This window comes from Gekko japonicus, unplaced genomic scaffold (genome assembly GCF_001447785.1).
Source record: "Gekko japonicus isolate JY-2015 unplaced genomic scaffold, Gekko_japonicus_V1.1 scaffold5, whole genome shotgun sequence".
Lineage (NCBI taxonomy): Eukaryota > Metazoa > Chordata > Lepidosauria > Squamata > Gekkonidae > Gekko > Gekko japonicus.
Window position 1 is genome coordinate 243,584 of NW_015168652.1, and position 27,742 is coordinate 271,325.

At 41.2% G+C, this 27,742-nt stretch overlaps 2 protein-coding genes across 2 annotated transcripts; one reads left to right on the forward strand and one right to left on the reverse strand.

Moving 5' to 3' along the window:
• Positions 1 to 994: 994 nt before the first annotated feature.
• On the forward strand, positions 995 to 4,665 carry LOC107113727 (EF-hand calcium-binding domain-containing protein 10-like). The gene is made up of 4 exons (XM_015415083.1): positions 995 to 1,091; positions 2,747 to 2,908; positions 3,488 to 3,572; positions 4,585 to 4,665. The coding sequence occupies exons 1-4, from the start codon at positions 995 to 997 to the stop codon at positions 4,619 to 4,621; spliced, it is 381 nt and encodes a 126-aa protein (XP_015270569.1). The 3' UTR covers positions 4,622 to 4,665.
• Positions 3,924 to 25,889, reverse strand: RINT1 (RAD50 interactor 1). The gene is made up of 15 exons (XM_015415082.1): positions 25,857 to 25,889; positions 23,178 to 23,260; positions 22,444 to 22,639; positions 21,043 to 21,284; positions 20,146 to 20,319; positions 19,913 to 20,065; positions 19,289 to 19,445; positions 18,451 to 18,561; positions 16,991 to 17,216; positions 14,884 to 15,021; positions 13,850 to 14,049; positions 13,004 to 13,218; positions 8,121 to 8,301; positions 7,918 to 8,036; positions 3,924 to 6,280 (listed from the first exon to the last, which is right to left on the reverse strand). The coding sequence occupies exons 1-15, from the start codon at positions 25,860 to 25,862 to the stop codon at positions 6,058 to 6,060; spliced, it is 2,424 nt and encodes an 807-aa protein (XP_015270568.1). The 5' UTR covers positions 25,863 to 25,889; the 3' UTR covers positions 3,924 to 6,057.
• Positions 25,890 to 27,742: the final 1,853 nt, after the last annotated feature.

A 27,742-nucleotide genomic window follows, 5' to 3' on the forward strand; every position in this document is an offset into this window, starting at 1 on the left:
GGGGGGGGGTGGCGCCAGAAGGGAGCCTTGCCTAGTGTGCAAAAATACCTGGAGCCGGCCCTGGGGGCGATACATATGCTCTGTTCCCTATTATCCCCATCGATTATCTGTATTTTGGAGGTGGGGCACTAGAGGTTATGGAATGCATACTGTTGTTAGACGTAAGCTAGCAAAGTGCTATTTTTCACTGGCTTGAGCTGTACTGGTGAAAATTCTCTGAGGCAGTCCATAGATAATCAGTTGTTCGTTGGGCAGACAGCTGTGTATTAAAGTCGAGGCCCGTGTAACAAGACTGTACAGGCATGGGAGTAATCTGGCACTTGAAGGAGGGGTATATATATATATATTTTACAATGGTCTCCTACCTAGTCTGAAGGCAGCAGGTGATTTCATTCCTCTTCCATTACTTTTGCCTCCAGAAGGGCGGAAAAGGCGCTCTTTAAAGAGGCTGCATGGAACACACTCACACACAGAGAGAAAGACACAAAGACGTTTCTCAGCCCCCCCCCCCCAACAATCGGTTGGAGAAGCAAACAATCGTTCCCCTCCCCTCGGAGCCTTAGAGGCAGCGTGGAACACACACAGGCACATCGGCGTTTCTCAAAGCCCCCAAAGTGGGAGGTTTGAAACATGTCTGCTGTCACACACACACAACCTTTATTGGCATTGAAAGTCTGCTGTCTCTTGCTGCAAAAACGCTCCTTTTCAAGCTTGAGGCTCCAGGATTCCCATCCGTTTTCATAGGAGCTATACACACCTCCCTCTCGCCGAGAGAGAGAGAGGGAGACAGAGCGAGAGACCAATCCCGCATAGGACCGCACTGCAAAATCTCTCCGAAAACAGCTTGTTTGTAAGAGTCTTGAAGGGGAAGCGGGGTGGGGGGGATTGTGAAGTGAGACGCCTAAAATCACTGCTAATTGGCCAGTCTTTTGTCACATGACCTGTTCCTATGACCCAGGGAGCGAGTGTTCCCCTTGGTCTCCTAGCAACGGCGATGGATCGTGAAGAGGAAGGCCGCAGGTACCTGGAGCAGCACAAAATCCCCGAACTTTTTCATAACCTGAGCGCCTTGTTGCTCTATCACCGCCCAGGTAAGGCTGTCTGAAAGGAGGTCCCCCAGCTCTCCGCGCGGTGCACTCTCGTATTCTTTGGTCGGGCTGTCTCGCCCTTCCTTTAGTCGTCTGTCAGGTGCGACCGCGAGGTAAAAGTGGCCGTCTGCACGGGCCCTGCCCTGCCCCCAGGGTTAGAGCATGTGTAAGAATGAATGTGACAAACCGGGTCGTCATGGGTGCCTTCGGGCTGCATTTCGACGGCCCGACCTTCTCTCCAGAAGCTTTTTCTGGCATGACGAGAAAACCTTCGAGGAGAGATTGCATCTTATGTGTGTTTGTACACACACACAGAGTCCACAAGAAAGGGGAAGCTTTTAAACAGGAGGTACCAAAGACAGCGAATATGCATTTTTTAAAAATCACAGACATATATGTTGCAAATTTAATTGCCATCCTTGTGTATTATAAAAAGGGGCTATAGTGATTCTAGAGAATTGATATTCAGAACATTTTAATGTTGCTTTTCCAGCCAATTTACAGTCCCCAAGGTGGTGAACAATCAAATCCATTAAAACAAGCTTTTCGTAAACCCAGTTTTAAAAAATTTAAACGAAGTACTTAAAAAAACACAAACAGGAAGGAGGTCATGGAGGGAATGCCATACGAAACAGGTCTTTATCCACTGGCAGAAGACAGTAATCAAGGGGGACAGACTTGGTGCCACGAGAGAAGAGCCTTTAACACTTTGTCACCAATGTGGTCTCAGATGGGGAGGGCATCCAAAGAAGTGTCCCTGAAGTTGACTGCACTGATTGAGTAGGTACATATAGAAGTAGGCAGTCCTTAAGGTGTATTGGTACCAAGCCATACAGTGTAAAAGGTGGCTTGTGAGTAGTGTGTGTGCTTAAATTTATGCAGTAAGCTATTATTTATTTTATACTTTCAATTTATTGTACATTCATTGTTCAAAGTATCAGCACTAATCTCTTGCTTTGGTTAGCACTGGCCTTAGTACTATGGTAAATGTACGAATAAAACAGGAAGTACAAAGGAGGCAAAGATTTGTTGCTGTGGGGAGTCGTCTCAGACAGAACAATAACTTGCATGCAAATTCCCTGATCCGTTTTGCAGATTTTTACATTTACCAAATGCAACTGCTTGGGTTGCTGAAACCAGTAGTGGGGAGGGGCTTTTTAATTCTTTTTCTTGTGTAGTTCTCACCAAGTCATCTCCCCTAAGCTGCTGCTTCTAAGAAAATTTACAGGCATCCACCTTGTGTGTGGGAAAACATTATGAGGGAAGCCCATGCTCCTTGCATTTCTCCCTTTAAAAGAGCAGACCCAATGGCTGCATTTGAAAAAGGAAAAAAAAAACCTGAACACCTCATAGCTCTGTTCTATAATACTCTAGGCTAATTGTGGTATTACTAGCAGTGCCAGAATTCAGGCAGGTAACAGAAAACAAAAAGAATATAGCATTTCTTTGGCTCTGCTTGTACTACTGTTGTATTTTATCATAAGCTGATAGCACTGTAGTTTTTGGACATGGGTTTTTGTACTTCTGCTTGCAAGCACGAGAAGGTAGACAAGAGATTGTTCAGCATACAGAAACATTCCTAATGTCTGTCATTTTAATGGGGAAAGTATGCTTATTTGAAATTGTGTAACAATGCGGTCAATGTTCTTCTGTAACAGAAAAACCAAGAGAGTTCTTGATACAGTCACTGGAAAAAATAAAGCTTGCAAGAATGACAAATGACTATCCTTATCTTATGGATGAATCAAACTTGAATGCTATGTTTGATATGCTAGATACTGCAGGCCAGGGCTACATAACCTTACCTCAGTACAAAGGAGGTAAGTATTTCTTTAGATTTCTCATTTTTATATACCTGATAGTCTTCACAGTTGTAAGCCACAGCTTGAAAATACAGCTTCAATAATATTCTCATTATTAAGATTGCTTCTCCATATGTTTTAATCACCAAAAGAAGAACTGCTCTGCCCCCGTCTCCTCCTCCCTGTTTGTAACTGGTGTTGCTTTAGAAGCACACCTCCTCAAGGACAGAGATGTGAAGGCCTATTTAAAAAATCAGAAAAATTGGGGCTGGGGAGACTGGCTTTGCATCCATTTTTTTCTTAGTCGTCTTTCAATTTTTCTAATAGAAAAACTGAGAAACTAGGGGGAGCACTGTAAAAAAAAGCTCCTATATTTTTCTTATAGAATGGATAAAATGTATCTTAAGACAAACGTATATTGCATGAAAAAGTCACAGGACTTTTCCAGTTTTTCCAATGGAAAGTTGGGAAATTTGGGGCAACACTGAAAAAAACCGTGATTTTTTTTTCTTTTGAAATGAATGAAATAAAAGACCAACTGTAGGTTTAAATAGCAGATTTATAAGCTTCTTCCTTTCCCCCCTCCAAATATTTTAGCACTTCAAAGCATGGGATTGAATACTGATGATATAATGTATTTAGATACAGACACAATTACATCAGATGTCTTCAAGGAAGATGTGTAAGTTAATAATTTAAGTTGTCTCATTTTGAGAAGAGTTCTGTAGTTCACCTAAGTGTTCATGGGACAAATGTATCAAAAGAAATAGATGTTCCTTCTCCTGAATAATGATGGGACCTGGATATTTTACACAACTGTCGTCCTAGTTTTTTCTTAACTTAAACAAAAATGTTGAAGTGAAATTATCTCTTTTGAAGTTTTTGTGTTTTATCTAGAAACCCTTGATTGTCCTGCCTTTATGTCGATGCTTAGGACGGCTCCAGTAACTTTAAAATGTTGAATAACTCTAGAGAAGTAATTAAATGTTTTAATTAGAATAAAACAGCCAACAATAAATAAGGTATGTGGCTTGGACCAACTATTATTCACTTATACTAGAGTCTAGAGCTACATACCTGGGTGATGGACTGCTACGAACTAGTTTAGCCTTGTCTCATCTCTCTTGCAGGCCCATTCTTTTCCTGCTAGTTTCTGGCTCTATGTAAAGTTTTTCCCAGATCTTCTTTATTCTTGGCCATTTTTTCTCTCAACGCCCTGCCATGTTCTACTGCCTTATTTGCACACAGTGTATGTTTCATGCATTGACTGGCGGGGAGGATATATAGAAACAAGACCAAAATGTAGAGAAAAATGTGAACTGACCCCAAGATTAGGACAGGGTACTCTGAGAGGCTTCTGCTTTGTTCCAGCTTTTTTTGCTCAGAACCTTTCTTGAAGATGCAGCAGGTCAGAAAGGACATTCCTCAGTCCTTCAAAGTAGGTTGTTGGAATACTTTTGGTTTTACTGTTGTATGTACAGTGTTAGAATCCCCTTCAGTTTAGTGGAAAAGTTAAGCACATGTTTAAATCTATCCCATTAAAGTTAATGGAACTATAGTTTTGCAGTTGAAATAAAAGAACATTTAAGAAAGCAGTTGAAAATTCATTTGCAGACAGAATTAGGCAACCACAATCTTTGAGGGGTAAGCATAGTTTCTGTATATTCACTATAGCTCTTGTCTCCCTTCTGCAGGATGAAAAAATTTGCAGCAATGTGGGCATCATTTTAATTGTGAGTGTTCTGCTCTAAAAACTCTGGTACCTTATTGCTGAAGAACCAAGAATTCGATTTATATTGTTGAAGAACCAAGAATTATATTTATATAAATGACCTTTTGTACACCAGCTGTTCTATTCTACAGCAGATGTAGAGTTTCATATTTTGTTTATAAAAGTAATTTCAAAATATTATTTTAATTGTCATAATCCCTGGGTATAATCCAGCTAAAATGAAGCAGTTTGGTTAAGTTTTCCCCGTCATGCATGCTCAGTGATCCACATTGGTTTTTGCCGTCAAGTTGGAGCTGGTTTATGTCGACCCCCATAGGGTTTTCAAGGCAAGAGCCGTTCAGAGGTGGGTTTGCTATTGCCTGTCAAATACTGAGCAAGGCAAACCCTGTTTATCTTTCAAGATCTGATGAGATTGGGCTAGGCACGTCAGGGCCTACGTTTTTACTTGCTTATTAATCACACCACTCCATATCTGTCTGCCCCCTATGTTAAACAAGGATTCCATCTTTCCATGTATAATAATGCAGAATTCCTACAAAATCATACAAGTACAACTGTTTTACCATAATCAACCAGTCAATTACATGGAATGTAGAGTTGTTATTCATACCTTTCTTTACACATCTGTAAACTTACACCACAGGTATTATTGCAGGAAGACTGAGCACTTCTGCTCTTCTTCAATGCAATACTGTTTAAGATAACAGACTTGTATCTAGAATAAAACTTTGTTGGTCTTGAAGGTGCCAATGGACTCAAACTTTGTTCTGCTGCTTCAGACCAACACAGCTACCCACCTGAATCAGACTTGTATGTAGTTAGGTTCTTTGTCCGTGTGGCGAATGGCTAGTAATCACAGTGTGTGCTACAGACCATGTTTTCTACCACAGACCCTGCTGTTGAGAACAGACCTAACTGCAAACAAACATGCCTGCTGCAATGGGTGGCTCAGCATTTATCCAAAAGTGTAAAGGCTTTTGGAAGGGGGAAGCTGAGGAGACAATATAGCAGGAACCAGAGCAATCGGAGTAGCAAAACAGCAAAAAATAGTGTAATCCAACTTTAGCTCATACATATGATGACATCTCAAACATTTAACTTTTATATCTATAGGATCATTTTAAGGGGCTCTGCCGCCATTTTACCTTGTCCTCTAACGCACAGAGGAACTTCACTTGAGAAAATGGATTCTGTCATGCCACCTAGCATGACAGAGCATCCTGGCCTATGAATGCTAACTAGAGGTAATTAAAAGTTTTCATTGGGCAGCTGGAGTTCACCTACTTTAAAACCACAAGTACCTTTACAATGGAAATTGGCAAGAGTTACATTCAAAAAGTTACAGCTACTTTTTACAAATATATTAATTACAAAAAGGCTTTGTCTGATAGAATACAATAGTCATTATTCTCTCTGGTTATTTTTCTGTGTGTGCTTATTTCCCAGTATTAGGCCAGTTTGTTCTCAAATTAAGAAGAATCTCAACATCCTGCTGAGCTAATTTGTAGATTCCAAGTTCATTTAATGCTGCCACTGCAGTAGGCTGATGCGAATTCAGGACAGTTCCCAATCTGTTTTCAGTAGCTGACTGTAACACATCTTTCAGAAGCAAGGCTGAGCCAACATTTAAGTTCAATACAATGCAGGCCTCCTTTATACTGCAGGGGAAAATAGGATAATTAATTTCGAGTCTGTGGCTTGATTGTATGAAAAAAAAATGGCTAGGGTCTACAGAACTGTATTAGTTCACTCACCTAAAAGGGATTTGGGGGCTTGTGTCCTCAAATAGTAACCCCGCTTCTGTAACTGAGCAGCAGATTCCCATGCCATGCCAAACTGCTTCTACAGTCAAACAGTCCACTAACACAGCTCTCTATATCCCATAAACCTAATCTGTAGCATGTCTAACCATTTTGTAGAAAGTTGGGGGAACTATTGCGCAAGTATCAGCTCAGTTTCTTTCACAAGAAGTATAATTTTATGTCATCATCCCTCAAAGTGTCCCCTAAACTTTTCCATATGGTTGTACTGTACTATGAAGGGAGTGATAAAGTGCTTTTTGGAGGGGGGGAAATTGAGGTACAGAAGACTGATGTATTGCTTAGATTTAAGATGTTCCTTTTTAGGGGGAAAGTCAGGAAGAAAAAAAAGCTGAGAAGAGATACCTTTAGAGCACCTCTGTCAGAGAAGAAAGTTCAAAGCTGTCAAATTTTTTATTAAAATTTTTTATATGCTACCAGTTCAGAGACCTGCTCAAGGCAGCTCACAAAATAAAAGGTAAAAATCATAAAAACATAACATCTTTAAAATTCACCACCATTAAAAGCCCAGCCAATTAAAAAAACAAAGCATAAAGCATTTAACAGCCTACAGAGTCCTCAAGTCAGAAGCATACTCTAAAAATAATTTTGAAGGTCAAAGCCATAGTTAAAAGCCTATGTAAAAAGAAATGTTTGGCCTGGTTGCTGGAAGAGAGTAAGGTAGGTGGCAGGTGAGATTCAGCAAAGAAAACTTTCCACAGGCAAGGTGCCACCACTAAAATACTGTCTCTGGTTGCCACAAGCTTCAACTCTGCAACAAAGCGCAGGGGCTTGTGAAGAGGCTCTTAACTAGGGATGTGCATTCTGTTTCTCCGAGCTAGAAAAATATTTGGAAAAATACCTTACTGGTATTTTCCAGGTATTTTTAAGCTGAAGAATGCAGATCAGAGATCTGTATTCAGCTACCAGTATAGCTGACCCCCCACAAAAGCTGATTTTTTTTCTGGCTTTTATTCAGGTGCATTCAGCTATACTGAGAAGGCATTTAGAGAGATTGTGGTTTCTTTAAATGCCTTCTCCTCCAAGCCCCGCCACCATGATGGTAGCACAACTCAGGGAGTGAACTCAGAAGGCATTTAAATGTGTTCTCTTTAAATGCGTTCTTCTCCAAGCCCCACAGCAGTGGCACAACTTGGCAAGTTATTGATTCTTCATTATACCCTATGGGAACCAATGATCCCCAAAGGGTATGATGGAGCTGGAAAATTTCATGTTTTCAAAAAAATAAAATTACTGAATCTCAATGCCATGTGGATATTGGGAATATTGGAAAATACTGATATTTTTTCAGGTTCAATATACCCAAACCTGAAAAATACCAATTTCGGGTTTTTTTGTACACTCCTAATCTTAACTGGCAGGCTGGATAATACAGGAGCTGGTCTTTGAAGGAGCCTGGCCCCGCACTGTTAGGGCCTTCTAGGCAAGAACTGGCACATCTGAAATGAGCTAGAAGTTTAAACTTGCATACTCACTGTTTGAAATAATTTTCTGGCCGCTTGCAGTAATGTGAAAACAAAGGGAAAAGATTCCTAGTCATGTCAAATTGGAGTTGTGCTGCTCCTCCTTCATTGAAGTGATTGGCCAAAATTATCTATATATAGATCATAAACATACAAATTACTTTTTAAAATTAGTGTGTTTGGTACATCGTTAGTCACATGCCTCATATACTTACTTCCTGATAGATGAATAAATCCACTTTCTCTGCAAGCATTTGCCAGAAGACTTTGAACAGTGAATAACAAAGCTGTTGTTCTAGCTGTAGCAGTCGGTCTCTTAAAGTCAGTAGCAGGGGACAGGCGCTGCTTGACAAAGACATTACTGCCTGTTCTGACTGCGATGGTAAAGAGAGCCACCTTAAAGAAACAGAAACATCATTGCAAAACATCGCAGCAGCCACTTTCACTAACTTGAAATTTACCCAAATGGTTTAGCTTTCAGTTTTGAACCTGTTACCCCCAACGGATGGGAAACCTGTTACCCCCAACAGCCTAATCAGGAACTTCCTGTTGATCTCCAGGAATCAATGGATTATGAATCTACATGTATTAGAAACAAGAGCCTTTTGGATTGTAAGGACCCACTTGAGCTTGAGAAAGAGGTTGAGATAAAAGTGCTCTTTTCATTTGCAACTCTACCAACCCCCGAACAAGAATCCATATTAAACCGGTTGGAGACTTTGATATCTACTCTGAAGAACTTAAGGTGGGCATCAGAAAATGGCAAGAAACCATTGAGTAATCTAAATAATGCAATCATTAAGCCAACTTTAGTTCTTCGGAACAATCTTCCACTAGAGCCAACTATTTCGATTAAGAAAGAGAACCTCTGCACTAACTTCGTTGTACCTTCTGATGATCCAATTCTACACACTATTACAGAAGAATCTGTTGAGAGGGGAGCAAATACTAATCCTACACTTTCGATTAAAGATGTTAAAGCATGACGGTCAACCCAGTACAAAACAGGGAAATTGGGTGATCTTAAAATTATCTCCTGGAATATAGCTGGATGGGCCCATCTTAGAAGTCTTAATAGCACTCTTTTTCGAAAGGTGATATTCTGCTCCTTCAGGAGACTTGGACTGCAGATGAACTTCTTATCAGTGGTTATCATACCTTCTCCAAAGAGGCCATCTCTGTAGCAGGCCCAGGGAGGTTAAAAGGAGGCTTAGGAATTTTAGTCTCTACATCACTTAAAGTTGAATGTGTCCATTTAAAAAACTCAAACCCGTGGGCAATGACAGTCTTTCTAAACTTTAATACAGTGTCACTTTTAATACTGAATGTATATATCCCTTCCCAGCAGAAACAATCGGATATAGCAAGGTGCTGGAATGAACTTGAATCTTATACTGAAGATCTCTTAATAGACACTCCAGCAGACCTGCTCCTAATCGGGGAGACTTTAATGCTAGACTTGGTCCAAATGATAAGACTTTTATTGAGGGTGAGGGGTGCGGTGGCGCAGGAGGGTAAATCCCCTGCATAACTATAACATCTGAACTGCCAAGCTTTGTCAGTTCTAGCCCCGTGCTGGTGTGAGCAACCAAGCCTTGTCCCTAGCTAATTGTCTACCCAGCGATTCGAAAGCTTCGGCAAGTAGATAAATTGGGGACCACCCATAAGGGGGTGGGCACACCACTCCCCTTGGAAGGTGTTATCTGCCAGGACTGACATTTGCGGCGCGGCAAGATCAAAAGTGGGAAAAATCTGTTTCGGCATTCCTCCGACTAGCTACAATGTGTGTGAGATTACATATTGTATGTTGTCTTCCCTATCCCCCACAAATATATTGTTAGTCCATTGTCTCTCTGAGTAACTGTAAATTGCTCTGAGCCCGCATGAGTGGGAAAAGCAATCAATAAATTGAAAGTATTATTATTATATTATTATTATTATTATTGACAAATCTGGATCTTTTGTGCATCAACCACAATGCTACGCATTATCAACGTTAATCAAAAGTTCCTAAAGCAAACTTTGCTGGACTATGCCTATTGAACATGACAAGGAAATTCTATCTAGCCATACTAAATGGCTCCACAATTGGAGACCACCTCGGAGGACTCACTTTTTTGGCAGGAGCCAAAGGTAGTACTATTGATTATTTTATAGTCAGTTCTGAACTTCTGCATAGGATCGTATACATACAGATTTTACCTGTATTTGATAGTGACCACCTTCCACTCAAACGTAAAATGGTCCCTGCAACTTCCAGGACTCCCTACAAACCTCAACCAGGTCCACATTTGGTATTAGATCAACAAATGGGATGTCGTGCCAAGTGGTCAGAACATCTGGGGCAAAGAATAAGGGGGATTTTGGAAGACAAAGAAGCCAGCAGGTGGAGAGTGGCAATTAAAGAGTGCCCGTGTGATCAAAATCCATTGATTCCATTAGGGCATATTCTTCAGCTTTTAGAACCATTCCTGATACAAGATGCCTCTGCTCAAAGAAAGATAACAGAGAAACATTCAAAGAGTTGGTTTGATAAAGACTGTCAAAAAGCTAAAAGAGACCTTAAAGACGCTTACAAACTTACAAGAACTCCTCGGATCATGAGATCTTATATGCCCAACAATGCTTCTTACAATTAAAGAGATACTACAAAAAAACATGAGGAAACAAAGAAGCTTTGGAAAAGAGTAATTTAATCTTCCAATGAGAAGAATTTGACTCAGTCTTGGAAACTGGTAACGATTCACTCTTCCAAAAACATTTTTGTCAGCTGACACCTGCATTTCCCCTACAGAATGGGAAATATTTTTTTCGCAAGCGCTACTCTGAGACCAACTATTCATCACCCTTACTGAAACAAGAGGCACCATTGGATTTGCCAGTTTGGCCCTTAGTGACAACCAAAGAGACTGAGACTCTGACTGGCAGATTTAGAAAGGGCAAAGCACCAGGCCCGGATTTTATACCTCCAGAATTACTAATGGACAATGTTAACTGGTGGGTCCCCCTTCTGGCCCAAGTATTTACATATATAGTTCCAACGGGAGATGTTCCTGAAGTCTGGAGACAAGCCATTATTGTTCCCCTGTATAAAACTGGGCAGAGATGGGAACCAGCTAATTACAGACCTATTAGCCTCCTGAGCATAAATTATATGCCACCCATTTGTTAGAGAAACTACAAAGTTGACTAACAGAAGAAAATTTCTTAAGAGATGAACAGGCAGGCTTTAGGGAAGAGTGTTCTACCATGGGACACAATTTAATTTTAGCCCACCTGATTGATAAATATCCTTCCAATAAGACTAATGCCCTTTATGCAGCATTCATCGACCTCAAATCAGCTTTTGATTCTATTTCCAGGGAAAAATCTCTGGAAAAAGTTAAGTGAAACCTTCATTGACAGGAGACTACTCTTCCTGATCCAAACATTATATACAAACACTGCGATTAGGGTCAGATGCAATAAGCACGGCCACCTTACTAATCTTATACCAACAAGCAAAGGAGTTAAGCAAGGCTGTGTTTTAGCCCCCTCCCTTTTTGCCATCTATATTAATGACCGGATTGGCAATTTGGAACTGGTGGACACTCACCCCCCTGCCCTAGCGGATCGCCACCTGACAGCTTTATTGTATACAGATGATGCTGTTTTGCTATCCAGGACATGTGTAGGCCTAAAAAGGGCATTACAACAATTTGGCTTATATTGTGAGTTAAACTACCTAGAGATTAATTACCATAAAACAAAAATCATGGTCTTTGGCACAAAACCTAAAGTTAGGGAATAGACCTTAAATAGCTATAAGCTATAACAAGTAGCAACTTATAAATATCTAGGGGTTATGATCCATTCTTCGGGGACAAAAAAGGCCCACCACCAGTATGTTACAAACTCTGGGTATAAATCCTCACAAGGTATCATTAGATTTTGTAATGCAAAAGGGGGGCAATATATACCAGCTGCCCTCAAATTATTTCTTGCTAAAACTATACCCCAACTCTTGTATGGGACGACACTGGGTCCACTATCATCAAGTTTCTCTCCTCTCAAGAAAAGACAATCAAAATTCCTGAGAGCTATACTTCAATTTCCTAAAAGTGTTTCTAATGCCACCATGCATTTGGAATCGGGAATGATAAGAATAAGGCTAGGATAAGCCTCAATTCAGTTGTCACCTGGCTTAAGCTAAATCAGCGTCCAGCAGATATTACTTCCCTAAATTTGAAGGACAGGCACAGTTCTTGCTGGATTATTAGAGCTATACATCAGAAGCTATCCATGCTTGGCTTCTCTCCTGAGCCCTTGGAGATAATGGCCATGAATCAAGCCGGGGCCCTAGTTAAGCAGAGAATATTTGATGTAGAGAGGCAGAATGACATCACCAGGGTTTCAAATTTGTTAGCCTCACCTCGAACAAAATATATTATCTCCCCAGCTTCATACTTGTCAAATCTGGATGTTCCATCTCATCGAAGGGCCTTTTCTATCGCCCGTTGTAATGTTTTTCCCTCAAAGGTGGTAGTGGGCCGCTACAGAAAGACACCGATGGCTGAGCATGTCTGCCTGTGCAGTACTGGAGAAGTGGATACGACCACACATATTCTGCTTAGTTGTGGGTATTACAATCAAATACGAGCTAGATTTATTCAGCCTATACAGGAAAGATTTTCAGGTTTCTCGATTAAGCAATATGCTTCTATCAGATTCTAACCCAGAGATCACGTTGGTGTGTGCAAAATTTTTAGCAGCAGCTTACAGAATTCATAGACAGAATGTAAAGGTCTGATATAGATTATATGATATTTCATTCTAATTATTTGTAAATGTTTCAGTTTTGTTCTGTCTTTACATTAGTATCTAAACTTCATATTATTATAGTTATATTTTGATATCCAGTTTTTGATATATCTGGACTGTTTTGTGCTGGTTATGAACTGTAATAAAGTGATGAGAACAATTAAAAGAACATTTCAAATAAACTTTTAAAACAGTACACACACACACACATATAAGCATTTTTTCACACTATAGACTCTCTTCTTCGAGTCTATGTACATGAATTAAAAGTTTGCTATCAGAAAAAACAAAGACTCACCGTTCTTTTTTGTACATTTTGGCAGCATCTTTGACCTCCCTGAAGACATGGTCTTCTTGACGGGTCAGCATGTCATTTTTCAGCCGCTCAAGCAGGTTAATCATGTCATCAAAGACGGATGTCTCCATTGAAGCCAGCTGCCCTAGCTGTAGCTTGCTTAGCGTACTGCTGTCTGCGCAGACTTCCAGGGCAGCCTGCTGAAGCTGCAGGAAGAACTAAAAGAGAGGAAACCCCAATTATATGTGCTCCCATCAAAACCCCAAAACATTAAAATGTGTTTTTTTAAAAAATAAAATAAAATAAAGTAGTACATATAATTCTACTTCCCCTAAAATTACAGCAACGCTATCATTTTTTGGAAAATTTATGCCTATCTTTTTTCTCTGTTAAGTATACCCAAAATTACAAGTATTTTTTAACTCCACCAGAGGACATAGAAATAGGGTTGCCAAATTCTTTGTACTCACCGGCGGGGTAGTCTTCTTTCCCTCCTGGGAGTTGCCGGGATGCGCGCGCGCCGCAACGTCACCAGAAGTGACGTCAGACGTTGCCGACATTGGGGGCGTGGCCGAGCTCGTCGGGGGGAAAACATATGGTTTTCCCCCCCGACGAGCTCAGCCACGCCCCCAACGTCGGCAACGTAGCTGCGTTTCGGGGGCGGGATTCCCCCCGGACCCCGATCTCGCCAGGGCGGGGATCGGGGGCTCCGAAGCGGGGGGTTACCCGCCCCCCGGGCACAGTTGGTAAGCCTACATAGAAAGCAGTTTTGTACTGTGAAATCTCGTTAAGATATTTAATTTAATCCCAGAAAACTGGCAATGATAACGAGGTAAAGTAACTACTTACAACATTGTCAGCCCAGTCTGCTAGAACTGTTGCTATGTAGTTAACAGCATTTAGGATTGCACAGTACCGGAAGGCTAAAGGTGCTCTGCTTTCTTCCTTCATAACTTGAGTTAGTCGTATCCTGAAGTCATCCACCAAATCTTTTTGCAGCTCTAGGAACTGTAGCTTTCTAGCAGCTGTAGGAAGGTTCTTATACCTGTCTATTTGGAAAATCACAGTATCTTAAAATGCTCATGGCATAGCTACTTTCTGATAGTTAGCAAAGATTTTCATGCCAAGCAGAAGCTTACCTTTACTTAGTCCTTCTCAGTTAATTGGAACAGCTTAAAAAGCCTAGCTTGAGATATCTCTGCCCAGTAACATGTTATTTCACACACTTTATTTTTCATTTTACAGCCTCCCTACTGTCTCAGAGGAGTGTTTTAACGGTTGCGATACAGACTGGAAGCCTGCCTAGTTGAGATGCACCAGCCAGATTTTATTCCCCTAGACAGCACTGGGAGAGATGCGGTTTGCCTTAAAAGTTCTTTTGTGCTGCTCCTCTGCCATCCCCCTGAACCACAACAGCTCAACAAAGAACTGACCACTGACTTAATAAATCAGTGGTAATAACCTAACATATATTGTTAGGTTGCTGCATCTTACTTTGTCTGTCTGTTTGTCCCACACTTAAGCCCTTTACAAAATGAGTAGCATCGATTGGTGTTTTCAGGCTCCTCAGGATTCCTGCAAATATAAATTACTGTGGCAATCATCGTCAAATGTAACCATGTTGATAATCAGAATTAAATTATGCCAATCTCCTATAGTTATAAAAACCTTATCACTGTTTTATGCACAAAAGCCATAAATAAATAAAAATTAACAGGACAGGATTTGTTTGTTCAAATGCAAACCCCATCCCACTGCCACCCATTATTCTTTGAGGACACGGCAGCTAGTGACACAGTGTTGTTTTCTTTGTTCAGTATGTATGTGACCATTCTTGAATTGTTAAAGAGCCAAAGCCTAATACCTGATTGTTTTATAATTACCTGTGATGACCAGTAACAAAGTCATAAAAGTTTCAGCACAGTCTGGGACTTTCATTTCATCTACATCGGTGATATCTTTATATTGTGATATCCAAGCAGCTTCAGATGAAAGCATGGAGTCCATCTTTTGAAGAGCAACTGTCAGATACACAAACACAATAAGGACCTTAACTATGTTTTTGCTCAGTTGTCTTGCTATTCAGAGGCAATTTTCTACTCAAAAGCAAACAAACTGTAAACTAGATCCAGACTACATTAGCAGTTTCCGCTTGTTCCCCTTTCTGCCGCAAATCTGCCTCATGTCATTATTTCAGGTCTCCTGTCCCCCAAGAGCAGCATTTCACGGAGATCAGAGGGAGAGGGTGGCTGGAAAGTTCCATTCTGCTATTGGAAAATTGAGTCTGGATCCAATCCTATGTCTTTAAAAAACAAACACTCTGTATTCAAATAACAGAATTCAAGTTAAGGCATCAAACAACAATTAACATGAACCATCAAGATGGCAGTAAATAAACTTTCCTTTACCAAGCCCCAAACTTCAGTTACTGTCATACAGCTGCTTTTATCATCTCTGTTCCCTTTTAGCCACACTTAAAACTGTACTATTACTGCCCTGACTTGGATAGGCCAGGCAAGTGCCATCTTGTAAGATCTCGGAAGCTAAGCAGGGTTGACTCTAGCAAGTACTTAGATGGGAGACCTCCAAGGAATACCAGTGGTCGGGAAGTGAGGGCAGGCTTTATTCAGCCACCTCTCTGAATATCCTCTAGGCCCCCAGTAGGGGTCAGTCACCAGAGGTCGTCATGATTTCCAGGTGCACACACACTTACATTAAAATAAATACCAAAAAACAAAAAAACCCAAAAGCCCGTACTGTTACTGTGCACTGATTTTTTTTTACAAGTCATTTATTTATTTGATTAAATTTCTATCCCGCCCTTCCCGCATGTCGGCTCAGGGCAGGTTACAACATATAAAATTCACAATAGTAAAACCAACTCTAATACAATAAAATCACTAACCCTTAATACAAGATGAACATCTGGAAAACGCAGTTTACTGCTAAAGAAAAAATATTATTTTAAAAAATCTGAATAGAGTTGCTAATTAAACCTCTTTCCATTTGACCTGCAGCTTAAGAAACACAGTCCACAGTTCTCAGATTTCCTGCACTTGAAAGTCCACCAGACCAATGTAATTGATGGATACTGGTAGCCTAGCCCTTTCCCAGTAAGGCAGGTTCAACAGCGCTGTATTTGATAATGAATATTACACTGTGCCTTACCTTAATACAATGGCCATAAAATAGGCCCCAAATAAGCCCCATCCTGTAGCGTGAGCCGAGATTTATACTACATGCACACTAGGGCTGTGCACTTGCAAAATTATTTTTTAAATTCTGTATCAGAAAGTTGGGAATAGCATTATCGTTTTTGTTAAATGGCAGGTGCATTGTTCTGTAAATGTCAGAACAATGCTCTCTATACTGCCCTTGCAGACTTAATACTGATAAAGGATAAAAACAATTTTGGAAATGCCTCCTCCTCTCCTCCCACCCAAGCAAAGGATTGACAGAGAGAGAGGAAGGGCCCCCAGCTGGTCTGTGGAGCATCAACCCTTTACAGGGCTGTTACTTTCCATGGAGGCAGTTCAGAGACCTGGTCTTCCCACTGAAAATAATGGCCCTTTAAAGATTAAATGGCAGATGCACCACTGAACAGCTGTGGACAATGAAAGGCTTCCTGACCTGATTTCTGGTATTTATCAGGAGAAAATATCAGAATCTGGAAATACCAGAAAAGTCTTTCACAATGCTGATCCAGCACAGGAAATATCTGCAATTATTCTGGGTCAGCAGTGTCCAATTTCACACTCCCATCTTCCCATCAAAAGCCTAAGTACACAAGGAATCACAGCACAGTTGGAAAGTATGATCAGTAGCTATCACTGAAAAGCAAAAGAAAAACCCAAACAAACCCCCATATTTCCTGTCCCAGATACAAGCATAATTTTATATTTCATATCCACGAGACATGTTTGAACGTAAATGCATCTATTCACAAAAGTAAGTGGTTTAGGATTATTTGTAAATCAAGCCAAGCCTTACATTTTCTTTCCACAGTTAACCATCTTTGAAAACAGGTTTCTTCTGATAAAATGTGCATACAGCTGGGAAAGCTGCTGAGATAGCCATGAGCAGTGTGTAGCTCTCTCTCAAACAGAAGCACCTCGTCCACCAGATGACAGAAGAGGTTGTCATCATACAACAAACAGGGAATATCAGCAGCCAGCTTCTCCAGGATCAACATCACCAAAGCGCGGGAAAATTCCAGCTTAAGAGAGGCAGAGAGATCAATTAAAATAGCAGATATGGGTATACTGGATTTACTAATTTATTTCATTTTATTTATAAACTGCCCATCCTCCACATGGGGCTCAGGGCGGTTAACAATTTATAAATACATTCCAAGAAATACAATAAATATATATTCAGGTTAAAATTTAAGCAATAAAAACCAGCAATAATTAAAAATAATCAGATGGCATTTAAGCATTACGTATCCTTTCCCAGAGGGGGAGAGACGGGGAGGCCAGGTTTGATGGTGAACCGTTGCTGTCTTCAACTACGCGCCTGGCGCAACATCTCTGTCTTACAGGCCCTGTGGAACTGCATTAGATCCGGCAGGGCATGAATGTCATTAGGCAGAGAGTTCCACCAGGCTGGTGCTAGGGCTGAAAAAAGCCCGTTTAAGGCCTTGCAGGTCAATACCAAAACCCTGAATCTGATTCGGTATTCAACTTGGAGTCAGTGCAGCTGGCGAAGCACTGGTTGAATATGTGCTGACAATGGGGTCCTTATAAGGACCCGTGTTGCTGCATTCTGGACAAGCTGTAATTTCCAGGTCAGCCTCAAGGGCAGCCCTGCATACAGCATGTTACAGTAGTCTAGACTGGAGGTGACTGTTGCATGGATAACTGTGGCTAAGTCAGGGTGAGACAGGAAGGGGGCCAGTTGCCTGACCTGGTGCAGCTGGAGAAATGCCAGTCTGGCAATGTTTGTGACCTGGGCCTCCATAGATAGGAAGGCTTCCAGGAACACACCCAGGCTCTTGGCGATTGTCACCGGTGTTAGGGGTATACCATCAAGAGTCAGGACTTAGCACCCCAATCTCATGGCCCCTCCACCCAGCCACAGAACCTCCATCTTTGAAGGATTCCGTTTCAGCCAGCTCTGCTTCAACCACACAGCTATGGCTTCTAGCCCTTTGGCCAGATAAGATGGGGCAGTATCTGGCCGGCCATCCATCAACAGATAGAGCTGAGTGTCATCAGCATATTGATGACAGCGCAGCCTGAAACTCGGAGCAAGGGGGCACATATAGATGTTGAACAACACTGGGGAGAGGACTGCCCCTTGAGGGACCCCACAGACTTGGGGGTGTCGGGGCACTACCTTCTCTCCTAGCTCCACCCTCTGTCCCCAACCATGGAGAAATGAGGCCACCCTACGAACTCCCATGTCAACGAAATATATATCAATATATTAAGCAGAACAGAGATACTTACCCTTGCATTCACCGGAAAGCCTGCTTTGTCCAATATTGGCTGGATTTTGTCTTCAAGAAACTTAGCATGGTTTCCAATCCACATAAGCACCTGTGTTAGGTACCATTCAGGCTTTCAAGAAAGAAACAAAAATAACATGTGTTTTTTATAGAACAAAAATACAATTGCCTTTGCCAGATCTCTATGCATCCTTCCTATGCCAACATGCATTGCAGTGGATTGAATTGGACACTTTCTCTATCAGCAACCCTTCTCATCAAACCCCAAGTTTATTTTTTAGATTCTGACAAATGGGGTGTATGCTTTGGTAGAGGAAATTCTTACGCAAAAGGGATCAGGTAAATACATGTGTATCTGTTGGCTTTCACACAGTTTGTTTTTGGTACAGCTAAGCAGGAATCAAATCTCACGGGACACAGGCACATACATACATAGGGGATGGAGCATATTGTAAGTCAGTGCAAGCTAGCAAAAATCTAAGCTCAGCTGTTGTAAGATGTTAATATTAAAATTATTTTAAATGAATAAAATCTGGGATCATGTTTGCTACTTGATGTGCACAGATCGCACAGATCTGTTCTGCCAGTGGATCTTTTCTCCAGTACAAGATGCCTCCCCCTGCCACAAGAGGCTCTTCCACCAGCAGAAGCCAACCCCCTCATATCTCTGTAAATAAAAATGCTAGAGATATTTTTCTTTAAAAAAAATAAATGCTGAAAAGGAAGAGACCAAAGACATCTAACCAAGGTAGCCTCCCCAGGTCCAATCACATCTTCACCTTTCAAGCCACAACCTGTATCAAAATGTTGTTTTTAAAAGTTACTGTGCACCTCTATACCTTGCTTAAAACATTTGTTTGTCTGTTCCCTGAAAAATGATACTTGAATCTTTTCTGAAGAGGAGCCAGCATAATCTGTATAGGCAGTATGACAGGTGGAGAGGGAGGCAGAGTGTACTTTTCTGGAAGCTCCTTTGGTTTGGTTAACAGTTCATCTCTGAGATTTTAAGAGTCAAAGTAAAATGTCTTAAGGATACAGATGCTGGCTTATATAGGACATAGAATTCTTGTGTTCATTTTCAAAAGGTATTTTTGTGTCCGTAACATTGCTTTCTTGAAATCTCAACATTTACTAAATACAGACGTATATACGGTTACTGTGTTTTACAGAAATATTTAATAGAATACAATAGTAATGGACTGTAAACTGTAATAACATAACAATTTAACAAAATTATTTTGATAAATTTATTACACTGGTGAAGAAATTTCTGATACCAATTCCTAGGTGCCAGTCACATAAAGTGAAAGAATGTTATAACTGTTTGTAGTAATAATTTATCCTGGTCCGCTAAGAACACAAGCAGTTCAGAGCAAGAACAGTTTTGCAGGATAACCCTACATTCCCTTGATATGTACACATATGTCCAGTAGAGGGGAAAAACACATATTTTAAAAGGATACGAAGTTTGTAGTTTCAGAAGTTGAGAAAACAGTGTCTCCAAGTTATCATATGCTTCTTGTGCACTGGCTGTTGATGTAGCCAAACCAAAAGGCTGGGATTGTGCTGGACCAAGAAATGGCCAATGAAGGTGAGCTAAAGCCTCCTCAAAATCACTACAATAAATGACCACACAAAATTATCACAACTCAGCTGTCCAGTGCAAAAATAAGCAAGCTATGTTTTAATTCCTTACCTGGACAGTTTATCTTTCAGAATTTTATGCCAGAACTGAACTGTAGATCGGAAAAAAGTAAGAAGATGAGAACAAGATGACTCCTGAAGCTTGATGTCCAGTTCGGCCATGGAGGCCAATGTAGTTGCGGCCTCAGGCACATTGTTGGTCATGAGATACTGCTGAATGTTGTCACTAGAAAAGAACAAAGACTAATGGGCAAAGCAGCTGTGGGCACCCAAGAAAAATCCCATTCAAAATAATGTTTAGAAATCTGAAGTCTAACTGTAAAATCAACGTGATTTTAAAAAGCCACAGAACAGAGAAAATATTGAGACCAAAAAAAGTTATATATCAAGATGTTACAGAAAACATTATAGAAATCAAGGAGTGCTACAAGATTCTAACAGAAACTAATTACATCATCCTGTCCCACCCTAACTTGCAAAGTTTGATATACATTCTCATTTTCCCCCTGAACAGCGTATGATGAAACTCTTTAAAAAATGCAGAAGGAATAACAACACAGGATAGCTAACAAAAGAATTAAGCCCACTGGGATATAAGCATGCTTGTCTGACATGGATTGTGGCCATACTATGATATGCATAACTAAAAAGTGCTTTGCAGATGGGAGAAAGGGGACTGAGAGTTCTCAAGGAAGAGCTAAATTGACAAACATGCTTATCAAGCTCAAGTTGAATTTCAACTAATTTTGCTGTTACTCTGAGGTTCCTAGTTCTATACAGGCATGACTGTGTTAATCTGTTGCACCAAAAATAAACAGGAGTTTAATCTCATTAGTCTTTAAGGTGCCCCTCAACTCTTACTTTGGCTAGAAGACCTTGCACGGAAAGCAGGTGGGGAAATTGCTTGTGTAAACAGGCCAGGCAAATAATAATTAGGAGTACTATTGACCTTAATTCCTCTATTTGTGAAATCCATTTTAAATAGGCAAGATGTCGTTCAACTTCTTTTATCTGACTTATTAATACACCAAGATTCTCCATCCATGGCTTGGACATCAACAGGTGATTGTTAATTGAATCATGCAAAAGTCTTTCATCCTTGAGAAGCTGGTTGAGAGACTTCTTAGAGTTTTCTGCATTCTGTAAGGCCTTCTGAATTCTTTTTGGAACTTCAGATGAAACTGTAAGCACCTGTATAGGTCAGAGATATGAAAAGGGAGATAACCTGTAATGACTTGCACGGAAGCATCTCATTCCAACCCCCACATTTCACCTCCCCCCAGCAACCACCCTGGAGAACTACCACCAGTCAGAGTAGACAGTGCTGACCTTTGTATGTGTGTGTGTGTTCAAATTATGCCTATCAGGCTATGCTTCCTTGGGTATGTTTTTAAATTGCCTAACAGTCTCCTAGAAGAAATGTGAAGCCTTAAATTTGAACCCACCATAACAGACCAGACAATAGTGTTAGCTTAGTATAGAATTAGAAATGGCAATGATCCGACATTGAAATGGCTTCTGCAGTAAATGTACTACTTCTTTAAATAAGACAGAGCTAAAATAAGAGACATTTATGAAGTGGCCAGGAGACAGGAAAATGAGATGCTTTAAGCAACTAGTAGTTCCTATATGTGTGTAGAGTGTGTGTAGAGTGTGTGTAGAATTTCCTCAAATTATATGTTAGAAAAGCAATTCCCTCTAGAATCAAGTATTTGAACTAGCACCATGATTCAATGTGGTTCAGTACACAGAGGAACAAAATAAAGTAGTGACCCACTCAAAGGAAAGGAAAAAAACAGATGCATATATAACAGAGAGACAGAGAAAACTGGTATGGAAGGCCTGAAGAAAGGACACGATTCAGATTCTAGGGAATGGTTTAATAATACAGATTTCGAATTGTGTAGCATCTATGAAGAGTGAGTGAATGGGTCCCGACATTCACACAGCAAACATCCATATAGCTATTGTGCTATTGCATTTGTAACCCACCCTTTCTCTGAGGAGGTCAGAATGATGCTCATGATTCTCCCCTCCCTGTTTTACCCTCACAACAACCTCTGGTTAGGTGGAAGAAGCATGATCAACCCAAGGTCTTCTAGTGAGCTTTATGACTGTGGGTGGATCTGAACTCTGATTTCTGCCATCTCAGTCCAGCACCCTCACTACTACAACATACTGCCTCTGGTACAGCAGTACCTCACATGCAAGTAAAATCTGCAATTTAAAGCAATGATGCCATTCTGCTTCCTCATCACATATAGACACCACACACCTGCACATTTGGGTAAACAACCCTTTAGTGCTTCTTTCATGCGTGGAAACAAACCAACCTACCCATTCAACTCACCTGTTCTTCTAATTTTAGTTTATTTTCCGACAGCTTTTCAATAAGTCTGCCAAGCTTGCTTAAAGAGTCATAATCATTTCCAACCTCCTTTTCCACAAATTCAGACACGTAGAAAGGGATGTCGCAGGTCTCTGGATCTCTAGGAATCCTCTCTTTTCCAGGGTTAACAGCTTCCATCTTTGTATCACCTGCAACACTGAGTTTTTAAAAGCATAATTAAACCCCTGGCAGCTTTTGCAAAGACTGAGCCCACTGGGATAAGATACTTTAACTGAATTTAAATAAATCAGTAGCAATCAGCAGTTATTAAACTATGGAAATACAAGAGTCTGAGAGCGAAAGCACACTTAGGGGACACTTTCCAAAGGAGTAAAAATCCCAAGATTTCCCTCAGGGTAGATTATTCCAGAATGCCTACCACACATGTGCTGGAAGTTTTAATGGAAAGAAATTCCCAGCAAGCTAGGTCACGTGATTGGCATGTGATTCTGATCATGGCTAGCAAAGTGACCCCTGTTGGCTTTCTAGACACTCTGAGATAATGACTGGGGAAAGAATCCTAACACAGTCAATATCCCAAGGATTCTTTACTCTAGATGGGGTGTAGGCTTCTTCCTGTACCTTTTAGCTTAGCTTATTATTCCTGCATCCATGGCATTCACCAGGCCATCTGCTTCCCAAATGGCTAGGGCCCTTCTTCCAGCCAGATTCCCCAGTAAGGAAGCTGTACCCACCAAGGCAGAAGAGCCTCTTCTTTCCCAATGCAGCCCCTTTGATCTTCTGCTCCTCCGGCAGGGTTTTCCTCCTGGCTCATCTCCTGCTGAGAGGAAGAAGTGGGATATGAATCCACCTCTATGCCTTTGTGCTCTGCACCAATTTTCAAAAGTATGGAAACCTTTTTCCTGCAGTGTGGAGATGTGAACACAGGTCTCCATGCTGGCTCTCTAAGATCCTATCACCAGCTCTGACCGGCTTGGAACAGCACACTTTGTAATTGCTCCAGAATACTCTGAAGCTAGTTGCTCACGTAAGCCACCGAGCTGTCAGTCTTAACTCTGAGAAACAGGAGTCATGGCTGGTAACAGATTCAAAGCTTAGTGAAGTCAAATGATAAGATGATTCCGAAGCAAAGGTAGAATACACCATCAAATTGATGACATTTTTATGATAATTTCTGCAGACAAGGAAGTTTTCATTGTACTATAGCTTTTTTTAAACATGTCTAAAATTACATTTGATACTTTCTTTAAAAATTGATTTAATTATGCAGGTTTTTAAAAAAATTGGTTTCCTTTTGTTATTACACTTTATCATATCTGTAATGAAAACTCTTTATGCCACATGTTCTTGTTTTATATTTTATCACTTGTAAAATACCTTTTTATTTTCTCAGCCCAGTGTTACAACTACCATTTCCTGGTTAAATATTTATCATTTTAATCCCTACTTCATGACTATACAAACCAAATTTAAAAACCAGAATCAGAAGGTAAACCCGACTCTTGTTCAAAACTCTATCCAAGGAAGACCACAAAAGATACCGTTAAATCCTCCAAGTTATATTGTACCTTTCTGATAAAACTATTAATATCCTGGCCCACTCTAGCATTAAAATCTCCCACTAGAAAAGATTGTCCATTATTCTACTCATTAAAAATTGATCCCATAATTTAGCATACCATAAATTTAAGGGGGGGGGCGTTCAGTTCCAGGCACTAGCTACAATTAATCTAGCAGCCACTAATAAATTAGATATTAGTACTTTGGTGCAAAACTGATGAAAAAAGAAAAACAATGAATGGTTTGTCTAACACTGAGTTTTACTGACATAAAAATTATCAGACACAACCTGGATTCCAAATTTCAGTTTGTTCAACTGTAATTAATTAATTACTTGATTAAAATATGATCAGCTAGAACTGCAATCATTGTACAGCCGTCTGTGTATTATATAGACATGTACACACCCACATGTACACACCCACTTGCCTAGGCACCTGACCTCAAATATACCACAGAAAAGTCCTACAAACAAAACAGATTTTAGATTCATAGATTTATTTATTTAACTTTTACCCTACCCTCCCCGCCAAGGCGGGCTCAGGGCGGCTTCCACAAGGCTGATAAGCAGTTCACTTCACTTCACTTGCTTGCTTATTTCTGGACGTTTTGGCATTCACTGCTTGTAAATTAGTGGCTAGGTAAAAAGCCATTTCTAAAAAATGACAGGAACAAACAACAGACATAATACATAATGCAGCCATCAGGATTAACAAAGGCATCAGGAAACTACCACTATGATCTTTGTTACTCCATTTTATCTTAACAACCTTGTAAGGTAGAACTAGGCTGAGAGTGGATGGTCAAACATCACCCAGCAAGCTTCCACGGCAAAGTGGGGATTCAAACCTCAGTCTCCCAGATACCACTCTGATGATGCAAGCACTACTTCATGGCCTCTACAAGAAAAAGTGGGAGAGGCAGGGATAAACTACAGTGTTCCAACACAGCACTGAGCATCTTGCTTATTCACATCTGGTGGCTCCAGCATCTCCCAAACAATTCTGGTCACAATTAGAGATAATATACACTGATGTACATTTTGTGTTGTACAGCACCTAGAATATTGGACTAGGATCTGGAAAACCCTGGGTTCAAACTCCCACTCTGCCATGAGAGCTCATTGAGTGACTTTGGGTCAGTCACTCTCTGTCAGTCTAATCTACCTCACAGGGTTGCTGTGAGAATAAAAAGCAGGAGGAGGAATCTATATATACCACCTGAGGTCCTTGGAGCAAGGGAATGAAAAAGCACAGTAAATAAATAAATAAATAAATATCCCCCTTCCCATTATCTCATGGATATTGCATCTTCTCTTTGCAAAATTCTCTTAGGGGTTATTTCATAAGAAAAGATCCAAGAAAAACACCTATGGACAGCAATACCAGTGTGATATGATATTATTAGCGATTTTATTGTTAGCATAGTGGTCCGAATGCCTGACTAGGCTCTGGGAGACCCTGTCAAATCCCTAGGTTGCCATGAATCTTGTCAAGTGACCACAGACCAGTCACTCAGTCTCATTTCAAGTTACCTTGCAGGATTGTTGTAAGGCTAACATGAAGCAGAGAGCAACACACACACAGCAAAATGAAGGGATTGAAAAAAAAGTACTACTAATTCTAAAATCTTTCCTGAAAAGTCAACAGACAGATATTCTTGAAGACTAGGCAACTCAGTCAGGACCTCCATGTTCATAAACCGTATTCCTGAGCACCGTATACTCGGGTGAAACTGCATTCCATCCACCCCTATGTATCCCCTTATATGGCCTGGCGTGATGTGGTCCATGGGGTCGCGAAGATTCGGACTCGACTGTGTGACTGAACAACAACAAATATTGCCTTTTATACCCTCATTTGATTGGCTTCTGTTGGAAACAGAACGTTTGGCTAGGTGGACACTGATGACGTAGCACAGCCACACGCACCCTTCTTCCTTCCCACGACGGCCACCCGCCTCATCCAGCGCGAGGGAGCCCAACGGACCTCCGTGGAACCCTAAACCTACACAAGACGGAGAGAGAAGCGCGAGGAACTAACAACAGACCTACCCACTCACCTGACACGTGGGCCACGCCCCCTCCCCCGACTCGTCTTCACCCGACTACAAAGTCTCCCAACACCGTTACTAGCATCGCGAGAAAATGGCATAAAGCAACGCTACCGCAGAGACTGCCTCTTGCCGTAGACCACGTGGCATGCTTCGCTTCGGCCATTGGCGGATTTCTGACAGGAATTACAGGAAAGGGATGGGTCCGAGTAACGCTCTTCTCGTCGTTTTCCTGTCTCTGGAAGGGTGCAGGTTCTTTGTGATGTTAGAGAATTTTTTTAAGAAAACCCACAAAACGGTCTTTATTTCGAAACACTCTACGTCCCCCTCGTCTCTCACTAACTAGGGCTCAAGGCACTCGACAGAGATTAAAAATCTCACCACTAAATTTAACGCCTCAAAATTCGTCCCCTGAGATTTTATTCTCTATTCCAGCATATGCTGCGAACTAGAGCCCACTTCCTTGGATGCAAGTCTTCACAAGGTATATATATTTACGTAAGTAAATAAAAGCATACGAAGGATGGCCTTCATTGGGTCTAAAGAAGGGGACTTTAATCCACCTAAGGTTGATACAGGAGTAAAATCTTGTTCGTTTTTGAACTATCTCAAGACGCCCGCTTATTTTTGTTATAACAGACCTAACACCAGGACCGATTTCACACAAGAGCTGTCGGGCCTCCCTTTGCCCCGCTTCTATTGGTCAATTTCTCAGTCGAAGCCTTGCGGCGGTATTTTGACCGGCAGCTTCGCCCGATTTTCCCCAAGGTGATCCTCAAAAAACCAGGCGGTTGGAGTGGGAAATTGACCAATAGCAGGTAGTGGCTGCTGAAGAGTGGCCAAGAAGGCCCAGGGGAAAAAACAGCACGAATGCTTCGTTCAGACGGAAAGACGTGGGAAGGCTCCGTTGACTGACCTGTGGAAAGTGAACTGGAAGCAGTGCTGTCACTGGCTCTTTCCCTTTTCCGTGCGGAGAGCGGCCAAGAAAATAGTGAAAGAGAATGGGGAGGGTTTCCTCAAGTCGGCTCCAGGAAACAGCTCAACCAGCTCTAGCAGGGGCCGTGGTGGGCTCTGTGGCTCCAAAATGGGAAATCTTGGAGAGGAGGTGCCCGTGGCTTGCAGTATAGACAGAGCAATTGGGAATGGCAGGGTTCAGGTTCTGCCTCTTGGAAGCTAGCCAGGAATTCACCTGGGGGGGGGGTAATAATTGTTTTTACCTTTTCCACAAAGGCCTGTAGCTACAGTGGGGCATTTCGGGGCCTGGCCCCCTGACTCTCTGGTAAGATGCAGTGGCCACTGTGAACTCCCCCACGCTGCTGTGGCTGCTGCATCTCCTTGCCTTCCCCCTGTGCCACACCTTTCTCCCCTACAATGCACGGATCAAGTTAATTAAGTTACATTTAATTGAATTAGCCAGTGCCCCCTGAGGAATTTAAATCCCCCCCTCCCCGAAATTCCTGGCTATGGCCCTGTTTTCATTGCTATCGGAAGTGAACTTGCAGTGGTCTTTATTCAAGCTTTAGCACTGGTTCTACCATGATGTGGGGGATTTGCTTTTTCGTCTCCCTTAGCCAAGTGCTGCAAGATGTGCTTTCATGGAAATACTGCTCTAAGATTTGTTTCTAATAAGCTTTTTATAGGAATTTTCTCTTTGCTGTTCTGGGTCAGAATAAAACTTGAAACAAAA

Excerpts from the sequence above, each read along its gene's own strand:
- LOC107113727 (XM_015415083.1), top strand. The coding sequence starts at position 995 with ATGGATCGTGAAGAGGAAGGCCGCAGGTACCTGGAGCAGCACAAAATC. Across the intron at positions 1,092-2,746 it reads GTTGCTCTATCACCGCCCAG|AAAAACCAAGAGAGTTCTTG; the intron begins GTAAGGCTGTCT and ends CTTCTGTAACAG. Across the intron at positions 3,573-4,584 it reads GATGTCTTCAAGGAAGATGT|GATGAAAAAATTTGCAGCAA; the intron begins GTAAGTTAATAA and ends TCCCTTCTGCAG.
- RINT1 (XM_015415082.1), bottom strand. Across the intron at positions 22,640-23,177 it reads GAAGAGGCTCTTCTGCCTTG|TGTTGCAGGTGATACAAAGA; the intron begins GTGGGTACAGCT and ends TTAAAAACTCAG. Across the intron at positions 8,037-8,120 it reads ATTTATTCATCTATCAGGAA|ATAATTTTGGCCAATCACTT; the intron begins GTAAGTATATGA and ends ATCTATATATAG.